The following is a 21,899-nucleotide window of genomic DNA, read 5'->3' as shown; positions in this document are numbered from 1 at the left end:
AAGTTTACACTATAGAATTTATGCATGCAAAAGTAAATATAAATTGAATGAAAGATTTGATGAGTTTATTTGTAGAACATTTACTATATTTCAATCTTAACTTCGACTAGAAGTTTGCGTGTTGCTCGAATTTAAATCTTAAATTGACAGTTTTCGACAATTCTTAAAATTTTTGAATATGATATATAATTAAAAGCAGGGTTTAATTAAACATTATCACACTATCATCCTCTCCCACATACCTTTAAGCGACCCTTTAACATGCGATTCTTAAAATTTCGTCCCAAAGACATTTGTCAACGTCGAATTGTCTGAATTTCTCATCATTGTTTTAAATGAGAGTTGACCGTCTAAGGAATAATGTATGTATTCCAGTGTGTAGAAGACTTTAATATATTACATCTGGACAATTTCTTGCAAAATCGATAATATGAAACACGGTGTAATGTATTCAAGTAAACTAACTTCAACTGGTTTGTTATGGCTATCCAACAAAGAAACGAAACAAATAAAGAGAAAACACAATACAAATTGGGTGTACAGAAAAAGAAAGTAAATGACGATATTGTTTGTAGGACCGGATTTCCTGGTATGTTTCAACGAGGCTAAAATTGGCATCATAATGTTTATTTACATAATTACATGATATTGCACGAAAAACAATACATGAGGCGGTCATGTCAATTGAGGTTCGGATGGAAATCATGAAGCTTGTTTGAGAATCTGATGTCAATTATTTTTATTCTATGACTGGCTATCATTTTAAAAGGACGTACCAATATTCTGACATTACGACGAGCCAAAGTATTAGAACACTCCGAAAGTATCCCACCATTAAATGCAAACATGCTCGCTGGGATAATTTTGTACTTCAAATAAATATAAATAAATAAATATACAACACGATTTCATTTTAATGACTTTAGTTGAATGATCACGAATTGCAGTTGTAAGTTACGCAACTCTAAAATTGTATGTCTTCTTTATACCAAATGTATTGCCATGCATATAGGACACATGTGTGTTATCAACTCTTTCCCTCTCCACCCCTCTCCCTCTAAAATTCTGTGAACTAACCACATCTCGTGTTATTTTGTTTGAACTCTCAGGGAATTCAATCATTCTGATCTGTGAAACTTTCTGGTAATTCTTGCTGCACTTGCCAAGTTTCCATTTGCATCAGATTAGACGCTGAATGATGGTATTTAATAGTTGACTTCATCTTTCCGTCACATAACAGATCGACTTGATCTTGCTGGTCCTTTCTACAACAGCTGCATACGTCAAGGTGAGGATTCAACAGCAACGGATCCGGCTTTAGTGGTGCTGCCGTGACAGCGCTTACGAATACCCCTACCACGATTGTAATCAACCAGGTCGCACCACTATAGTAGAGGTAAGACATTGCATATAGAGACGCTATTGGTGGATATTTCACCTCCGAGGCGATTGTCGTTTGAAATTCTACATCCTCGTTAATGTCTCGAAACTTCCTACTATGACTGCCATCATTTAAGATATGTATTAATGGTGACACGTTGGTGGTGTTGCTATAGCAACCCACCGTATACAGCGGAGGATCTGCATAGAATGGAGGATAAATATAAGCACCGAGAAACATCCATAAACCGAATGCAAACCCTGTCAGAGATCCACATATTGCACCTTTGGAATTCGATCGACTACTGAAAAATCCTAGCGTAAATATCCCTAGCACAGGACCCCCTAAAATGCCTGCCCAGCTTAGTACAGTTTGCAAGATACTGTTAACCTGAGATATTGCGAAGGCACCACTCATGCACAAGAGACCGTAAAAACATGAAAGACTTTTAATTAAGATGGTACTTTTGAAAGGACTCATTTCTTTCCATCTCAACTTGATAAAATCGTCAAAGGTTGTGAGAGCCAGGGAATAAATGCCAGCAGAAGAAGAACTCATGGAAGCACTAAATATTGCAGAGACTAATAATCCAGGCAGGCCAGGAACGGATGAGAACATATCGACGATAAAATGTGGTAGCAATTCAGCCGAACGTTTTAATTGTCCGGAGGAAAGTGGATCACAATGTTTGTAAAAGGAAAACATGGCAATGCCAGCAAATACAGCCAATATTTGAAAAGCACCGCATAGGAGCATTCCAATCCAAACCGCCTTTTTCGCTTTACTTTCGGTTAAAGCGGTCTTATATTTCTTAATCGACATCTGGTTCGGCCCGAGAAATGCCAAGTTTAGAAATATACCACCGACTATTAATGACCACGTGGTGTGGCGAGTGGTTGGGTTGACATCAAATGAAAATAGGTATGTCCTGTCACCAGACATAGCGTTTTGCCACAGCTGCACGACGCCACCGGCTTCGACGGAACCACCGATGATAAGGCCAAGAAACCCGGCAATCATCAAAATAACCTGAAAGAAATGTTAGTAAATTATAAATCTTTTTTTTTTATAATTATTACCATAAACTTTTATTTTTTTAATTTAGAGCCATTCGAACATGTTATAGCAATGTAAATAATAAGAGTAGCAAATTTTCAGAACAGAAATCACATGGAAAAACCCAGCTTCTCGAAATAGTCTTTCATCAAATGGTGATTCACGCCCTCAATTTGGAGGAACCGGGCCAACCAACTCTCGTTGTACACGCTGTGCATTAATCCATTACGATAGTTAACAATATTAACATATTGTTCAATGATGAATGTTCGTCACGACTACGCAGATGATGATAGTGAGGGCAGAACACCTTTTCCAGTTGCATATATCTAAACCACATATTTTTTCTGTATGTAAACCTACTTTTTGTGGCGTTACCCTGTATTTCACTTATACAGCTTCATGTCCTCGCAACCCGTTACAACCTCTTTTCACGTCTCAAATATTTTCGCATCAAGGCACCAGTGTAATATTCCGTACGATCACAACACTATGAGAGTTGCTTATTACTTATTAGTGTGCAATTGTAAATCAATAGTTGTAATTCTGACGATGATTTTGGCATAGGCATACTTCTAGTAATCTGAAGTGTGCAGTATATAGATATGTTGATGAAAGTGTTGATGGTTTCTTTTCACCTAATTATATTACTTCCTGATATGAGCTAACAGCTTTGTTCCCATGCGCTGGATGCATGAAAGCAGCAGCGGTGAAAACGATAACGCCTGCTTCAGTTGTAATTATGTTAATAATACTGGTAGTATATGTAAAAAGTATTCGTGTTTTCTAACGATACTTCACTAAAATTGTGACTTGAATTTGCACCTACCTGAAAGAGATCAACCCAAAGAATGGCGTTGACACCGCCAACCGTCGTGAAAATGGTCCTGACGAGTCCGATTGAGAGTATTGCACCCCATAAACTGACATGAGTCACCGCACTCAGTGCGCATGCCAGCCCATACATAATAACCGTCATGTAGATAAGAAGGTTAAAGAAGTTACCTAGTACCCCGACTAACCGCACGTTACGATTGAAACGCATCTCCAAATAATCGAATACGTTGTCTAACTTGAGTCTGTAAAATATCGGCAAATAGCCATTATTAATTATTAAAGCTGTTGGTATCACAGTTAAGCTTATCGACCAGAAGAGTACACCGTTCAGGTAAGTTTCGGCCGGTATACCGAGGTAAGTTATAGCCGACACAAAACCTACGAATATCCCCAAACCGCCTTTCAGGGGTGTAATTGATTCTTCATCTTCCTCATCGTGCGACAATTCGTGGTAATCAGAGTCGGCGAGAAACTGCTGACGTCGAAATTTGGCGATCGCAAAATAGAGGGCCGTGCATGCAGAGATAGCCAGCATGAGAGCAAAGATCAGAAAATCAACGATTGTGAAATACAAAGTTGTCTCCGCCATCTTCTTAAGATAATAATTCACTGGAATATTGGTGCATATATCGTTTAAAGTTTGGGCTTAGCACACTTAAGAATCATACCGTTACCAGGTTCAGTAGGGCGTTCCATGTAACGATAATGTCATCCCAATAGTGAATACTGAATCAGTGCGCCATTCGCGATAATTGTGAAAATTCCTTTTGACGACGATAGCCACCAATCATCGTTGTAACTAGGACCCTGCTTTTCAGTACTTTCCTTTTCCTTTATCTCCTTCAGGTTAGCAACCAATTGTTTCTGCTGCTTGCTGTGAGTATCCGTCGATTCAAATATCTATACAAAGAGAGGAAATCAATTTGGTGTCGTGTGTCAATTTCTGAAAATATGGCATATCCTTAGAATCCATTCACTTTAGCATCGGTATATTACTACAGCGGTACTTTGTGATTTGTAAGTTGCCATTATTGTATTTTTATAAGATACTTACCTATCATATTTATTTTCTAGATTATTACTTCTAGAAGATTGTCACTACTGAAGAAATTCCACCAAGATGCTTACAGCTCTTGCGAAGAAAATAAAGAAGGGCATATGCCAATTTAAATCGATGTATGTTAACTTAAATCGATATCTACCGGTTAAAATCGACATATACCGATATTTTATTTTACTCAGGGTTACTATAAATTGACATATACCGTGGTTTCACTTTCTAAGTTGCCTACAAATACCGATTTATATCAGGTTCAAATTACTATATCATCGATTTACATCTTTAAATATTTGATCCTGACGATTTCGAGAACGATTGATAGCTATATTGTTAGTTACTTGCAATAACCTGGCGAAGATACGATTTTGATAACCCGTTCATGTGATTCTCTGATTTTGTTCATCACATAACTAATTAATGAATGAAGCTGTTTTTCCACAAAAGGTATATATTTCTTCACATATCTCTTGTATACTGTACCACCCACAACTGTAGAATATCGCTTACCTTAGGGCACATTTTCTAATACCGACTGTACACTGCACCTGGTCGTATTGTCATTGGACAATGAATGATTAAACTAGACTCCTAAGCCGTTACAAATGGTATATTGGTTTTTAACCGAATAACTGCGATACTGTCGAAGTATATATGCTATATATATATATGTATACCCCGTGTTATGGAAGAAGGCAATAATCGTCAAAATGATATAAACTTGAGCGAGTATAACAAAGTTGCTGGTTCCTAAACGCACGCTGAATCAGGCATCCATATATCATTGCGATATAGGTACTTGCAGAAGCTTCATGCTTGTCAAATTTATAGTCTTTATGCTCATAAGAATAGGAGATCAGGCTGGTTCTCATCCGAGCGTGCATCAACCGATTTACATATAGAGATTACAGTACTTATTGTAAATCTTAAAGTTTTGTACCACAGTAAACACTGGATCCTGTTGATTAATCGGTAACATGTACTGTTAGGATTTTATTAAGAACTGAAGACGTGTGTAATCCCAACTAATGCATCAAACTGCATTTGATGGGATTACACACGTCCTCCTATACTGAAATGTCACAAGAAGGTATATCTCATTGCTTGAATAGTCAAGTTGCCTTTTATAAAATGAAAACGAAAGCCGAAAAAATCCAAATTAATTCTTGCGTGTGTTAAGTAGTGCCAAGGTGAAGCAGTTTCGTTGATAACAACTTTTTTCCCGAGACAGACTGAAAAAACCCAATTGAAGTTCATACTCATTATCTACCCCACAGCTTAGCTTATCGGTGATGGGCTAACCGGTCAACTGTTCCAAAGGTATAAAAGTTTTATTATCCGTTTTGTGTTGCACAAAACTTAAAAGAAATGCTATAAATTTCCCATTTGAAAACCATATATATATATATATATATATATATATATATATATATATATATATATATATATATATATATATATATATATATATATATATATATATATATATATATATATATATATATATATATATATATATATATATATATATATATATATATATACATATATATACATATATATATATATATATATATATATATATATATATATATATATATATATATATATAAATGAACCAATTTTAATAATACGATTCATATCGTACGGTAGCAAAAAGATGGTTTCATGTTGTGTGTTATACGTTCAGCAGAGTGATCAACACCAGCACATTTCAGTTTGATTTTAATACAGCAAATTTCAATTAAGATATCTATCATTACTTGAACTGAAATGATGCTATAACAAATAAAAGACCGGGATACCGACTAAACACTGACACTATACATGTTAACCTCGGTAGCAATATGCGTCATTCTGATAAAGTCGTTTTGTGTATATACATGCCTGCTACAAATCAGTGATTTATTTCGAAATGTTTAATCCGTGCAACACACACAAGAAAATCTAATAATAAAGCATGTGTGTAAAAGTCAGTGGGTCTGACGTTTCGATCCTAGCAGGATCTTTTTTCAAAGGCTGAAAGACAAGTAACACTAGCAAAAGGGACAAATACAAACGTCAGGCCCACTAACTTTTACACATTCTCTTACACAGGTTCTTTCGTGAATATGCAGTTTGCTAACAGTTTTTGTTTTATTTTAATAAAACATTTTTATTATTAACAAACTGTTTGTAATAAGTGATTTACTCAATCTTAAAGAAAAAATATGCTCCACAAAAATGCAATATATAATATTTTGTAAGTTTGCAAACTTTTGAAATTTAAGCTAAATTTGATTGTTCCAGTTGTGTTTTTTGATGGAATAAAGTCTACAGATGATGTGTTTCTCATTCTCCCTGATTTATACATGTGTGGGTGTGTATGTTTGTGTTATGTTAGGTGTGTTACATGTGTGTTATGCGCTCAGTGGGCTGACAAAATCATTACCAGCACATTTCAGTTTGATTTAAATACAGCAAATTTCAATTAAGATATCTGTCATTACTTGTATTGAAAATATGTTATAACACATACAAGACGAGGATATAACATATACTGACTGAACACTAACGCTACATGTTAACCTCGGTTGTAACATGACTGCATCATTATGATAAAATGATGTAGCCTATACTGCATGTGTGTGTGTGTTATACCGGGAGTAACCTATACTAGACAAGCCTAAAAATGTTTTTACGTCACTTTCATTTGCAATGTACGTCATCAGATACAAGTATGTATTTCTTCGATATGTGTACGCTGTAATAAAACAAATAAGTGGAAATGAAATGAAAAATTAAAACATTGTATGGGTACGGCGTTTATGATCAAGTAGAAATTTCAACACAAAACAACCATCTTTACAAACTGTTACCTAAGTTCGACTGCAAATTCCTACTATAATCCTCTAGAGATTTATTCTTCAAGGGTTTTTATATTTATATTCAAAATTGTGATAATTTGTGCGAGGTACTACTTCCGCGAAATGACTCCCTAAGAAGAAAATTTAACTTAACCTTAAGTTGTCATGTTGAAATGCCTGTCCAGATTATCACTTGTTTCACTAGGCTATGTTTTATCAAGTATTTATTTTTTTCATCCCACGACATCCTCTATCCTCTACATCTGCCTGGCATCGACTTGAAAATTGTTGATATCTAAGAAGAGCAAATAATTTCTATAACGGTATTCGTAATTTACGAAACAGATCTGCAAATGCAGTATGACTACTATAATTCAGATTATGTTCTTGTTATATCAAATGTTGTATGTATCTGCAGTTTGTTAGCTTTTTTTCTAGTGAGGAAAAATCCAAAGAAAAAATATATTGATTGTATTGTTGATGATAATTGTTTATAAGATTGACCTATATTAGCTTTGAAACATTTATTTATACAGTCTTATGAAAATAATTTCATTAGATTGCCTATACGTTTCAATTTAAAGTGACTTTTAAATTTAAAGTGATGTAATGAATTTGCTATTATACTGTAAACCTTACTAAGTGTGTAATCGTTTCACTATACTTTATTCGATGATACCTTGTTGTATTTGAGATTTACAGCAGTTTAGCAATTGCTAAATTCCACAACATCTGCGAAGTGTTGAAGTTTTTCCTTTAATTCTTATAATTGTTTTGAAACATTTTTGTTTCCCGAAAGGTAAAACTATGGAGTCACTCTGACCGACCTTGCAAAATTGTGAGGGGGAGTGGGATTGCAGAGTCGGCAATGACTGTAATGCGGATCGCGAATTCGGTTATTACACTATTGCTGTTAGATTCGTCCAGCATACAGAAACGTTGTACTCAAAGCCAAAGGGAAGTAATGTATTTAAAGTACAGGCCATGGGCCTTTATACCTCAAGACCCGTGGGACTGGGAAATGTCCAATCGGAAGTTACGAGCCATGTTTTCTTAGGTCCCGAAGTATTACATTAGATGTCGCTTCATTATTGGCATTCCCTACAGTAAGTGAATAATTATGTTGTATCAATGATAACCGCCTCCTTAGTCTCGGTGTTGATATGGAAAAGCGTTTGTCGCTACTTTGCGAGAACGAAGATCGAGTGCATGGAATGAACGCAACTCGGTTAAGCGCCCATGACACAGGTTGAATGACTCATAGCCTATACATCTTACAACACATGTACACGACGTTATCCATCTTACTCTTCCACGCGTGGTTCACAACTGGGAATTCTTACAACCCGTACCGGACCCGTGTGTTTACACTTTATTGTGAAGAGAACGTAAACGCGTCGATGCCAGCGACTTTACGCTCGTCTTTACGACTTTACGCGTGACTGCATGTACCTTTTGAGCACCAATGCGTGCAGTCAACTGCACACGCGCCGGCAACGCACACGCTTTTCACAAGGTGATTGCATGATAGTGCCTACACCAGAGATTTGTACTAGGTTGGCAATTGCAAGGGATGCCACCACTGGCCAACTAATTGGATTGTGGAAGGCAAAAGAGATCAGCCTGAAACCGAAGAAACAGCTGGTGAAATCTCTCGTGTGGAGTGTAGCCCTCTATAGTGCAGAAAGTTGGGCATTAAAACAGAATGACATGAAGAAGATAGAATCACTTGAGCTGTGGGTGTGGCGTAAAATGCTTCAGGTCAGCTGGAAAGATAGAAAAAACAAATGCATGGATCCGCCAATGGGTAGGAGTTTCAGAAGAGGAAGGTCTACTTGTCCAGTTAAGGAAGAGGAAGCTGTCTATGTATGGACATTGGAAGCGCCGATCAGATAGCCTAATTCAGATGACAGTAGAAGGAGAAGTAGAAGGGAAGGCCAGGCCAGGACGTAGGAAAACAGGATGGATCGATAACATCAAGAAGTGGACAGATGGAGGAATGACCGTGCCAAGAGCAAAGGCAAACAAGAGAATGCCGACGGTTCTATGAGGACTATGGCAAAACAGCAGCAGCAGCCTACACCAAATGAATAACGAAGCTAATTGCGCGTTCACACTTACACACGTATATTTGGTTGCTTTCAAAGATTATTTCGTAAAACGTCTTCGAGCGTATTTTCAACGGTCGCGGTTTAAAGGCATCAATTTTCTATATAGCTGCTAAAATGCAGTGTCCTTGTTTGCTTCAAAATTGTATCAGTGTTGTTAAAAAATTTAAGCGTGCTATCGAATCTTTGCAATAGCATGGACCAATTAGCTCAGGACCCGAGTGCTATTAAATGTACCTATGCAACCGTGTTAAAAATGAATATGCTCTTGAAAAGGAATACAACTTTTAGACAACGTTATTTATGATTTGAAACATTTTACTTCCACCGTTAAGTAAAACATTTTTTCCACTCATGTAAGAAATGCTATAGTTTAATTTACCACTGCTTAGTATCTGAAAATAATTTACGGTTAGGCCTGTGCTTATTTGATTGTGTACGATACTTTTCTAGATGTGTGCACATATACGTGCAAACTGAAAAGCAGAGATGTGAAATTCCAAATTTTACTCATGTATGTGACTACTACTTTTCTCTAGGCTACCGTCCTCATTTTGAATTATAAATCACGAAATATTTAGCACATGCACATAAGAAGCCAATAGTCTAACGAATCTATATACATGTGAAGGTGGTCAAAACCTCTAACTTGGCGGAGGTACAGAATTCGGTAATGGATAAATGGATAATTGCTATGCCATTACTTCCAGAAATGAAACATTAATGAACCAATTACCTGTAAGGTGGATAGCAGCTCTATTTACACGGTGAATGCGTTATGTGTCACTAATAACATACAACAGTCGTACGATGAGGCAATGTGTGCATATAAACTATGCACATTTGTAAGCCTATACTGAATGAGTCGTGTAGATTCCATTGACTATCTTAGCGTGTATACTCCAGAGAATCATAAAATCACAGTAACGGTTTTTGTTGGGTATGCCCGTATACATGGATAACATCCTTCCTTTAGCTGCTGCGGCAGAGTCCCTACTTTTTGTTTTAAGTTCTAACCGTTCTTCGCTACTAAACCATAGCATGTATTATAAACACAGCAATCTCCGTACTCGTACTGGTATATGCATCTTCTATACACTGAATCGATGTGGAAAATTTAGTATCTACTTTCTATATAGAATCTATAATACCCGCATTATTTTGAAACGTTGATTCTAAACTTAAGACCTGGTATATATGAATTGAGTATGGCTACGCCTACAAAATGTAGTCTATTACTGTTTTCATTTTGGTTTAATAGGGTAGGACTACGCATATGATTGTATGTATCATTATATACATCTCAAGTGTAATAAGGTTAGTTTTATGATTCACATTATAGCTAGCCTGCGTTTTGGAGAAGAAAAAAAACGTTAAGCTACGAAAGGATGGATCACCTACCTTGAACTTCCCTGTACTTCCAGACAGACTCTCGAAATGAAATGGAAATTTCTCTCGGAATGAAAACAAATGTATAGGCTGATATACAAGTCATGCAGGTGTGAACAGGATTCTACTCACATGTTACTCCTGGGAGACTGTACGATGTAAATACTTGGATTCATCGCCTATGACAATGATTTTTAGTTAACAGTCAATTCGCCTATGTGTACTTTGATCAAAGTTGAATCCCACGCACGGTTTGATGGTATCTTATGCAAACAAAAGGCTAGCAATTTACTCAGACAATACTATACGTTCCAGTATATACACAGTGTATATAGTGAATGAAAGCATGTCGCCTTGATTCGTTACAATAACGAAGAACAAACAACCTTACTCGGAAGGTGTCGGCTGGACTTCCACCATTCCATCAATAAAAAGGGAGCGCCAAAGAAATTTATCGTTGGTGTCAAGTGGAACGTTAAGATACCTTCGACAATCAATCACATACTTAAAAGAGAATTGCAAAGGATGTCTGTCCGACAAGTGTAACTGTTTGATCAGAGAATTGTTAGGGACTCTCTGAAAACCCAAGATAGAGCATCCGTACGAAAACTAAAACAGATTGATCCAGGCCCAGCCCCCGTCCCCGTTTTTCATCGCCGACTGTCACAATTATATAACATTGATATAAGAGACAGTTAAATGTCTAACGTATCAGAAGTATATGTGCTGTCTCAATATTCGCCGGTGGTCATTTCGATATTATTCTAGCAAACACTGGAGCATCGTTTATGATTTTTAGTTTCTAATCCATAATTCCAGCTAGGCGTATACAGCATTGTTATTACCCCTTCCAGCTAAATATGAGATATTTTACAAACGGAATACTTTTAGGACTGAACCATTTGTATTTTGGGGGTTTCTAAGCTCTCTATAGAAAACATATTATCGTTGATTTTTTTTTACACTAGTGATAACTGAAATTTTTGTACTGCTATGGCTTTGTGTTGTGTTTGATCAACTATCGCGACCTGGTGCAGATATTCCAATGAACGATATCAACATTTTTAACTTATCGTCTGATTTTTACATTACCCGGATTAGTATGTAAAGCTTCGGAAACGAATCGGCTCTTAAGCCTCTTCCTGGTGCCCATTTTCTTTCGCCAAAAATCATGTTAGCTTTAAGTAAATAATACATGTGGGACGTTCTCATTGATTCTCGATATTGGAATCATACAAGCGGTTGCGTGCATGTTTTTTCATGGCAACATCTGGGTCGATGTTATCGTACAGTAAATTGACAAATTGAAGAGTTTATTTGGATACGGTTATTAAAGACCAGAGTATTAACATGCATTCAAACTATGTGAGTCATCCAATGGAATGTCGCAAAGAAAGTGTAATAACCTTTAATTAAACACACTAATCCGATTAATTGTTATAGCAAAACAACCACAAGTACAAACAATCCAGACCTTTGTACTTGCCAGCATATGGTCAATATACCTCACCTGCTTGTTTATCCAATTAACCCTCTTGACATATATGATTAATTTGTCTAACAAGATAATTATCGTTGCTTGGGTGATAACGGTTGCAATATTAACTATTAGCTAACTAAGTTCTCGTTTGGTTGTCAGCTGGTGACATCACATGTACAGTTGTGCAAAACCGCCAGATGTCTTATGAAAGTCCAGAGCCATTACCTCTAACCAATGATGATTATTTCTAAACTTATATCCATTGCTTCTCTTTTATTCTCACCTATAGAATTCATCTTGATTATTTGAATTAACTTATTTTTGCCCTCTTCAGATTAAACCCTCTGTTGTAAAACACTGAAAGATGGATTTTTTTTTTAATTAATGCAAATCGACGAATTGTTAGTGGAGATTAATGTATGTCGTAGAGTAAACGTGGTATAGACTGTATATAAAAAATGCAGCCTCCCCCCCCCCCATTCTTTCCCTATATGAGTAACTCGCGGGACACATTTTAAAGACATTGGCTAGAGTTAAAACGTATAAGCGCTCTCATATACGAGGCATATCACAAACTAGAGTCTGTCAATGATCTTAGTGATCTATGGTTTTGTTCAGCCATGGTATAAGGCATGCTTGATTTTATTTTATTCGCACTCAGATTGTTCAAAATACAAAAATATTACAAAGACATAATAGACAAATAGGACGGAATTGAAAAGAACAAAAAGAGTAACAGGAGCTAAACCCATTAGGCTGACAGAACGTCGGCCCATTTCCAATGGGGCCCTATAGACGAAAAATTGCACCTTCAATGGTAAATACTAGGAAACCAATAAATAAGACACAATACGTTACAATACGTTTGTTAAGTTTCCACCTCAGCGTCAGTGAGAAACCATTGACTTTTTCGCGCGATCATATACCATAGGCCTATCTCTGATACCTGCTGAAACTAAGTCATCACGGTCCGGAGATATATACTTACCACTCCGAAGGTCTTAGAAACCTGTCCATTATAAAGTACCTGCTTTATGCTATACTCTTATATGGTTTCTTTCCTTTAATACGAGAGAAAATAGTTTTGGTCGCCATCTTAGAAATACGGCAGAGTAGTTTCACGAAACGAATACGAATACGAACGCGTTACAAAGAAAAATTGGCAACAACGTACGTATGCATGCGCGCGCGTTTACTGTACTGGCTGATATGTAATGTGTAAGAAGTATAAAGAGTCATCAATCTAACATCTCTGGCGCGCTGTACAAAATATTTGTCACGAACTTGGTACATATTTGCGTGAATCGGTTCAAACAACAGTACGCGCCACTTGCGCGTTGTGTTCTTTGAACTCAGAGGATTGTAATAATGAAAAAAAAATCTTTCAATTTGATTCCTAATATGTTATGAGTATGTTCGTATGTGTTGTGCCTAAGCCATATTAGCCTATACATACACGGTATACGAGAGTCAGTTGGTGCTGATAATCTGTGTGAAAGAAACACTGCGCTTGGAGTACAAAGATGGGTGCAAAACTATCACGTTTCAAGAGACGTCGGGTAGAGGGACGAATCAAAGATGCCGGTAAAATGCAAACTGTTGTTAATGCGTTTAAAACAACATCTAAAGCAAGTTCAAGCAAAGTCCATCCAATCGACAGAGGAAGATTTAGCCCGGTGTCGCAAGACAATGTGAGGGAAATTGCAAACGAAGCCACGTGGAGAAAATACTTCAAAACAGGGTAAGATTTTATAAATTCGATTGTTAAAGATGACCACATTAATTGTAGGTGATGCTATGTTGGAAATAGAATATTGTGTCAGTGCACCACTGGGCTGCTCAGGGCCAATTTTGTCAGAGCGTTCCAACGCTCTGACAAAAGAGTTTTAGTTCTAGCATTGACCCAGAATGCAATATATATACTTTGCGCTTTCCATGCAGGGAGTCCAACATAACGCAATAGCTGATTGCCGGGGTACGTTACTCAAATACAGTTTTGTATATTTATTGCTGCAGAGACATAAAAAATCTCTCTATATTTGTGTGTTCTTCTAAGTCATATAGTTATTTTACCTCATAACAGTGAAAAGGCTCCGCAAAGAGATTTTGAAGAGTTGTTACAAGCCAGAGAGATTGAAAAGGAACGAATAACGTCGAGTGAGTTACATTCAACGCCATCTAAAGCGCGGAACATCGTATACGAAAATATGTGTGAGGAGGTAATTCAACTAATATGTAAGGCGGAAGAAAGGGTTCAATATGGGAGAGGGAGGGGGGGACAAATTCACAGGGCATTGGAACATGTGACTTTGATCTTCAGTGCGTGTAAGGGCGGGGGGGGGGGGTGGAGGACCTAAAATCGGTCCTCAGTCCGTACTAAGTGCATAGATTCCAGTTTTTGAATGTTTTAACAATAAAAGAAAACTTTTTAATTACGTTTGTTTTTAAATTAATTTTGGACAAAACATGGTACTAAGGTATTACACTGTTCTCAAATTGCTAATGAAAGTCTCTTTTAAACAACAAAAGGCACTTTTCCATTACAAAATTGGACAAAAGTCAAAAGGGTACTTAAAGATACTTATCCAAAATGCGCACTTCCAGTTTATGAAAGTGGGACACTTTTGCGGATTTCATAAGGCTGGAGTATCCCATCCGCCCCTAGAATCCGATGCCCTTGAGGATAATATTAAGATGTATGGATCACAGGGTTGTTAACTTTCTATATTTTGTATTGTTGTTAACATTTAGCCTATACTCAGCGAATTATTTTCCATTTATCCTCAGGAAGTTTACACAGAATGTTACTTTTGTCGTATGGTAACAGGAGATACTACGATTGACTGCCGTATCTGTGGTCGATTAGCCCATCTGAGCTGCTTACAAAGCCGGGGTTTCTTAGGATCAGAAAACCAATTGTTAGCTGCTCAACAAGCACAACAAGGCTCACCCATTGGTTGGAGCTGCCCAGAATGTGTAAGATATCTGCCGATAAGCAGTATACTATTGAATGTGAATACATGGTGGTAACGATATATATATATACATATATATATACATATATATATATATATATATATATATACATATATATATATATATATATATATATATATATATATATATATATACATATATATATATATATATATATATATATATATATATATAGTATGTGTATGCAGTATGTAGTACGGCGATCATAAGGCCTGTTAATCGCTGTAAAACTCTGAGTAACATTTCTCATTAACCTATAATAAACGAACGGATATTTTTTCTTTCAGGAGGATGTCTCACAGCTTCTCTCAGCGGATGAGATGCAAGAACTCATGGAGCGCTTTGATCAATACGATAAAAATGGCGGTGAGTAAACTAGTTCGGTCAAATCTATAACCAGTGTGTTGCGGAGGCAGAAGTCAGTCTGAAGATGGTCTTCTATAGAAATAAATTGATATAACTGAAAAATTGGCAGTTTAAACTAAATGTAAGTTTAAAATAAAATCGTCCGCACTTCAAATTAATAGTTTGTTTCCAGTTGTATTTAGAAACACCTAACATACTTTTCGGTGCTGTGATTGGTCATAATTGTAAAACTAAATTTTTCGTAAAATAATCTTTCAATCTTCTCAGACAACGAGTTCAATTTTGAAGACTTTTTGCAACAGTCTCATCCGAAAATGACCGAGGAAGCAAATAACCCCGCAGACCGCCTAAAAGAAGTAAGTCGGTTAATTTTTTTGAAAATAAGATATTTACGTTGGCGTCGTATTTCTAATATATAATACAAATAATACAAATTGCAAAGTAGTCCATTCATAAGTTTGGCCGAGAAAGCAAGTTTGGTCGAAAAATCTGCTGAAGAAAGATAACAAACAGTCGAGACCGTTACAAACTGCATTAATAAATGACTGTATGTCAAGGACAACTGATTGCCAGCGATGATTTTCTTTGGGGTGGTGCGTTTATTTAACTTGGATGAACATCTTTCTCAAGTTGAACATCGCGTCCTGGGAAGTGGGTTTTTTACGCTTTTTATTTATTAATTTATTGATTTCATTTTATGTTTGTATTGCAGTTTTCAGAGTATGACCGTGATGGAGACAATACAGTTACTTGGGAAGAATTTAAATTTCTCGAGGCACTCAGGATTCTTCGAAAAGCATCACAAGTAAGACCAACTCGAGTCCCGTGTTCAGTTACAGGCAGACGTCGTATGTGTTATAGCGTCTGTCGGTTTTGAATCTTGTTATCACTAAAACTTTTTGAAACAAACTTTGGCAGGCCCGTATACAGGGGAGGGGGTGGGTGTTCTGGTGGTTTGAACGAACCACCACTCCGCTGACCCCCCCCCCCCATCTCGGATATATCAATGGTACGCTTCGGATAGGACAGTATTATGACAAGACTATATTGGGTTTTAATAATAAAGACAGACTTTCATCGCTAAATGCTGCTACATATTCATTATGATAGTCCAATAAACGTAGACACGAGGTAGTTAATGTGTTTGCAGTACAACATCCAAGAAGGATGGACATACAGAGTGCCATATTCAGCTAGACTATGTAAAACCTTTGTATTATTTCATATCGTATTGTACTATATCAAATTTGCTGAGTACTTGCCGCAGGAAAAGTGTACGATTCGATATGTCCTTCCATTTATCCGCGACTGGTTCTTTACTTTTGCAGCTCTTGAAGTCATATAATGTCTGTAGAATCCATAAAAGAGTGAAATATTTCAACGGTCAGACTAACAATTTTTTTCTACAGTTCAGACTTCTTTTCGTAGACTATAATATAGGCCCAAAATGCGACGGATTGCACCATTGACGTCTACAATAACACGATTTTCTTGAGGGCGTGGGTTTGCTCCATGGGGGGGGGGGGGGAGCTTCATAGATAACTCGCGCCATCGGTGCCCGATTGCACGCGACCACCGGAGTTAGTAGTTAAATGGTCCACTTTTCATAAATTTTAAAGTTGCATACGGACCTGGTGGCTATGTTAGTTTTAAAGTAATACTCGATCGGCCGGTTTGGTAAAAGTTTGGCAATATTGGTAACGGAACTCAAACACTATAGTTTTCACCATTATGTTTGCGGTAGGAATCTTAACATTGGTAAATCAAAAGTCCAACCGAAGGAAATTTGATCGAGAACTCAGATGCAGCAAAATTAATTATACCAATTATAACAAATGTTACGTTATAATAAGGTAAAGTTTGTGTTATTATTTATTTGGCGTGGATGATAATTATAGAGTAGGCCTATATGAGATCATCGTCTTATATCTGTAAGAAATAAAATACATAATACCAGACATATATCAATTAGTCCAATACTAGTAGCCTTGGGTAATTAATAAATTAAACCAGGCGTTTCATTTTTATCTGCAGAGTTATCTTGTTAAAAGTCTCAAACCGCAGGAAATTGAAAAGATTAAAAACAGTTTTCGGGATCTTGATACTTTTAACACCGGTGTGATCACCATGCAGGCTGCAAGACGGGCTTTTCAAACCTGGACCAAAACTGTTGGGTATGTCCTTTATTCACATATTGTAATAAGCTGGAGGCATCATAAATAATGCGTAACGGGTTGGAGTGAGGGGCTGGGGAGGGGGTGACAGAAGTGTCCCAAGGGGCGCGGCGTGGCTCGATCTCAACAATACTGATAACGAGTAGCAGCTTTCTACAGTATAGGCCTATGTGTGTATTATCTGATAACAGTTCGTTTTGTGCGACAGGGATATTTAGAAAGACACACAAATACAAAAACTACATTGAAACAGAAAAATAAATAAATAAATATTTTCTCCTCTGCAATAGCTTTGGAACGCACTCAATCTAGATATTTTTTAGCAATGTAATTGAAGGACAAAATAAATGATTCATTCCTGTAAATCGTGATATGATCAGAGCTGCATGACTAATAGTTTGCAGTTTAGCGGTATAACTACGACATTCTTGTTTTTTTGTTTTTTTTTGTGTGTTTGTTTTTGCAAGTATATAACATGTCTTCATTCATATGTCTCTCATTCCAGATACAAAATACCTAAGCTAGTAGCAAACACCAAGGATACTGACTTCAGGTAACATTGGGTGTTTATCAATTCTTCCTTGCATGTTGCCTTCAAAAGACTGAAATTGTGGACTGGATATTTCCTAATGTACGGAAGAAATCGTAGAAACTTCCTACCTAGCCTAACCATGAAACTAGTTCCGAGAAAAGTGAACAGTATGGTTTTTATTTGGTTGATTAGTTATTTTCACACAAAAAAAACGGAACGTATTTCCAGTCTCAGACAAGAAACAGTACAAAACAAGTTCATTTAGAAAAGGTTGTTAATCTGTTCATTTGATTGAATAATCGATAAATCGATTGATAAACTGATCGATTGATTCGCAGAATGGGTGGATCCTCGTATGGATAAACTGATCGCTAGGTTACGTTAATGGTTGAATGATCGAATCTTCCTTATACATTCCAGAGAGTACCCACAGCATGGATTATTTCAAGAACAATTTAATACCATCACGTACTCCCCAGTCTACATTTATTTAAGAATGTTGCATTATAACTGAACATTACGATGATTATTTTAAAAAAAAGTTGATTTTAATATCTTCTTTCGTTTTTAATTTCAGCCTCATCTCCTGGGATCGGTTCATCCGTGAGCACGCCTTCCACGTTATCTGTGCCAGACCCAACACTGTCACGATACGACATTATCTATCGTCCTTTGACCTCACATGATGACCCAACACTGTCACGATAAGACACTATCTATCGACCTTTGACCTCACATGATGACCCAACACTGTCACGATACGACAGTTATCTATCGACCTTTGACCTCATATGATGACCCAATACTGTCACGATACGACAGTTGTCTATCGACCTTTGACCTCATATGATGATACAACACTGTCACCATAAGACACTATCTATCGACCTTTGACCTCACATGATGATACAACACTGCCACGATAAGACACTATCTATCGACCTTTGACCTCACATGATGATACAACAGTTATCTATCGACCTTTGACCTCACATGATGACCCAACACTGTCACGATACGACATTATCTATCGACCTTTGACCTTACATGATGACACACAACCAAATAGTTGTCTGCCCCCCCCCCCCCCCTCGTTTATAAAGCAGTCGAAGTGTATTATTGGACTCAAGTCAACAATAATTTTGGGCATTAGTGTCACATTGGCTTGTGTAGATTTAAAAGTGTCATTCTGTGATTACTGAGGGACTCGGTATTCTGTGAAGGCCTGTTAGAAGAATGAAGGACAACATTCTTCTTCCAAAGGATCGTCACATTCTTCTAACCAAATCACGTGATGTATACATTTATATCTCGTTTAACTCAAACCTCCACACCACTTTCTCTTTTCCCGTCAGTATCGAGTTATATACTCTATACGAAAAGCATATTTTCCTGTGAAATTGAATTTTGCTATCACGAGAAGAGAGATATTGTCTCTATAGGTTAAGAAATGGGCTCTTATTTCTTCTTCCTCAGGAACATAAGGGGGATGGGAGGGGAGGGTGTTTAATTCGTATGAAGGAAGTCACGTGTGACTATCACATCAATCAATAAATTTGTAAAGTCATCTTATAAACTCAATGTGTTTTGTTTTTAATTATTCCTGTTACACTAGTCTGATATCGTTTCAAGTTAAGGAACCGAGATTTGCAAATAATAGAGACTTACGGTGTAGTAAAACAAAGCAAATATTAATCAAAATTCCAGCTTTATATATTTTTATTTCATCGTCCCATAGGGAGGATGAGATAATGTAGTTCCTTTGCAAGTTGGGCAATATACAAATATCTCAGTTGCTATAGCAACAGTTGCCATAATAATGGTTAAGTTTTCAGAGCAGCTACTCCGAAGGTGAGGTACCCCAGGGTGACCGGAGGTCCATGGCGGAGGGAGGGGTCAAAAACGTACCCGCGTGTATGTGCCATTCTGTGTGTCCAATTTTGTGTCAAAAGCTCCTCCTAGGCGGATGGGCCGATTGTCTTCAAACTCGGTGGGGAGGTACCCAGGGTAAACACTTGTGTCTTACGGGCCCCTTGAACCAAAGGTCAAATTTAGTAAAAACGGTATTCTTTTTGCTATAATTGAAAGGGGGAAATATTAAATTGACATGAAACCTTCACATATATAATGGAAATGTCAAGTAGCCTACTATCAAAATATGTGGATTTCATGGGAATCGAGGTCAAAGGTGATGTTTTTAAAGGTCACATGTTTGTTTTTAGCGCATTTTTCCCCCCAGAAACTCCTCCTAAAGGGTGAATCCTTATGTCCGGCTAACACCTGCAACCAAACTACCAAAGAGCAAAGGTTAGAGTTCATTGCTCAAATTTAGTGAAAATAGTTGTTTTGTGCGTGTGCTATGACTCCAATAGGAAACATTGGATTGACATAGAACCTTCACAGGTATAATGTTAGCAAACAGTCCCTTCAAAAGACTTGCGGTGCATTTAAGTACCATTTATGAGAACGCACATTCATACTATGAGTAACTCCTCTTTGCCTAGATTAATATTACGAAAGAAGATGTACTTTGCAGTCTACGTAGTGTTTGCATAACTCAAAAACACAGTTTTTCCCTGTACCTAATATAAAAAGCAAGAAATGAAACAAGGCATTCCTAAAAAAAAATCGTTATTTGTGCATCTTACTGCGCGTTGTGTTCCGTCTATGAAACGACCACCTGTTTATCCGAAAACTAATACATCGTTTGTGTACGAAAGACCGCCTGGAGATAATGTCTTTAGTTTGAAGGTTATAATATTTCAATATAGGAAACGTTAAACCTTGGACGAAAGAAGCTGGTAGGCTCATTTCAATGTCTTACATGTTAACATTTCACGACATCAAGATTGGTCTGTTCAGTTGCATATATTTTCCGGAGTAGAATATTTTGCAGGTTGCTTTCTCAACGAGTGGCGTCAATGTGCGAGCCAAATGAGGCTGTAAACTAATAGTCACCCCGTAATTATATAGGGACAATAAATACGATACGGGATGCGGAACATGATATCAATCAAATACAGTCCTTTGCCAGTCTCTCGGGTGGCATACACCTATTAAAAGCCCCATTGACTTACATACTAAATGACAAAAGTAATGTGGTATCTAAGTCTAGATATAGCTAAACACTAGCTATCACTGGCTAGCTGACGAGTTGGGCCATTCATTGGCACTATCAATTTTTGTATCATGACCATGTAGATTTTTTTGCTATTAGAGCCTGAAGTTTTGTCACTTGTAAACAGACCCTCTTCACTCAGTATAAGTCAACAATTTTCGTACGCTGCTTCTGGGAGGCCAAAGGGGTCTAAAATTGCTTCAATTTACCAAATTTTGCACCACATGTACTTCCATTCATGCTCTTCAACATCCAAGCCACAAACAACTAGATCCTGACTCATACATTATCAAAAGAGATGTTTCCTACTGCATTTTGGCACTTTTCCTGAGATAGGAGAACATCCGGGCGGATTGATATAGACTCTTATAGGAGTGTGCCACCCTCGTTGGATCTAATTTTCTTAACATCTAAGATTATCCGTCCGCTATATATCTGGAAAAAAATCACTTCAAGGACGAATTTAGTTGAAAGATATTGTTAATATGCCCTGCTTCAAAAGATATGATAGTAGATAATCATTGCAAATATATGAAACGCTTGGGGTGCTTCTCTAAC

At 37.0% G+C, this 21,899-nt stretch overlaps 2 protein-coding genes across 5 annotated transcripts; one reads left to right on the top strand and one right to left on the bottom strand.

The window, feature by feature from the left end:
- Positions 1 to 375: 375 nt before the first annotated feature.
- On the bottom strand, positions 376 to 11,376 carry LOC139973903 (sodium-coupled monocarboxylate transporter 1-like). 4 transcript variants are annotated; one of them, XM_071980792.1, is made up of 3 exons: positions 10,687 to 11,376; positions 3,267 to 4,174; positions 376 to 2,410 (listed from the first exon to the last, which is right to left on the bottom strand). In XM_071980792.1, exons 2-3 carry the CDS (start codon positions 3,861 to 3,863, stop codon positions 1,115 to 1,117), a joined length of 1,893 nt encoding a protein of 630 aa, XP_071836893.1. In that variant the 5' UTR covers positions 3,864 to 4,174; positions 10,687 to 11,376; the 3' UTR covers positions 376 to 1,114. The 4 variants fall into 4 exon arrangements, with proteins under 4 accessions (XP_071836893.1, XP_071836909.1, XP_071836901.1 ...); XM_071980808.1 differs by having other exon boundaries at positions 10,807 to 11,376; XM_071980800.1 differs by lacking the exon at positions 10,687 to 11,376 and adding an exon at positions 10,022 to 10,386.
- A 2,120-nt stretch (positions 11,377 to 13,496) lies between these two features.
- LOC139972661 (PHD finger protein 24-like) lies at positions 13,497 to 19,804 on the top strand. Its single transcript, XM_071979194.1, has 9 exons — positions 13,497 to 13,895; positions 14,238 to 14,373; positions 14,942 to 15,130; positions 15,439 to 15,517; positions 15,785 to 15,873; positions 16,230 to 16,322; positions 17,552 to 17,691; positions 18,197 to 18,244; positions 18,801 to 19,804. The coding sequence occupies exons 1-9, from the start codon at positions 13,678 to 13,680 to the stop codon at positions 18,907 to 18,909; spliced, it is 1,101 nt and encodes a 366-aa protein (XP_071835295.1). The 5' UTR covers positions 13,497 to 13,677; the 3' UTR covers positions 18,910 to 19,804.
- Positions 19,805 to 21,899: the final 2,095 nt, after the last annotated feature.

Source organism: Apostichopus japonicus, chromosome 2 (assembly GCF_037975245.1).
Source record: "Apostichopus japonicus isolate 1M-3 chromosome 2, ASM3797524v1, whole genome shotgun sequence".
Taxonomy (NCBI): domain Eukaryota; kingdom Metazoa; phylum Echinodermata; class Holothuroidea; order Aspidochirotida; family Stichopodidae; genus Apostichopus; species Apostichopus japonicus.
This window is presented reverse-complemented; position numbering and strand designations above follow the sequence as displayed.

Bases quoted from the DNA above. Each gene is read 5' to 3' on its own strand.
- LOC139973903 (XM_071980792.1), bottom strand. From the start codon at position 3,863: ATGGCGGAGACAACTTTGTATTTCACAATCGTTGATTTTCTGATCTTT. The intron at 2,411-3,266 runs GTAGGTGCAAAT...CATTTCTTTCAG, and splicing joins TTTGGGTTGATCTCTTTCAG to GTTATTTTGATGATTGCCGG.
- LOC139972661 (XM_071979194.1), top strand. From the start codon at position 13,678: ATGGGTGCAAAACTATCACGTTTCAAGAGACGTCGGGTAGAGGGACGA. The intron at 15,518-15,784 runs GTGAGTAAACTA...CAATCTTCTCAG, and splicing joins TCAATACGATAAAAATGGCG to ACAACGAGTTCAATTTTGAA. The intron at 18,245-18,800 runs GTAACATTGGGT...TTTTAATTTCAG, and splicing joins ACCAAGGATACTGACTTCAG to CCTCATCTCCTGGGATCGGT.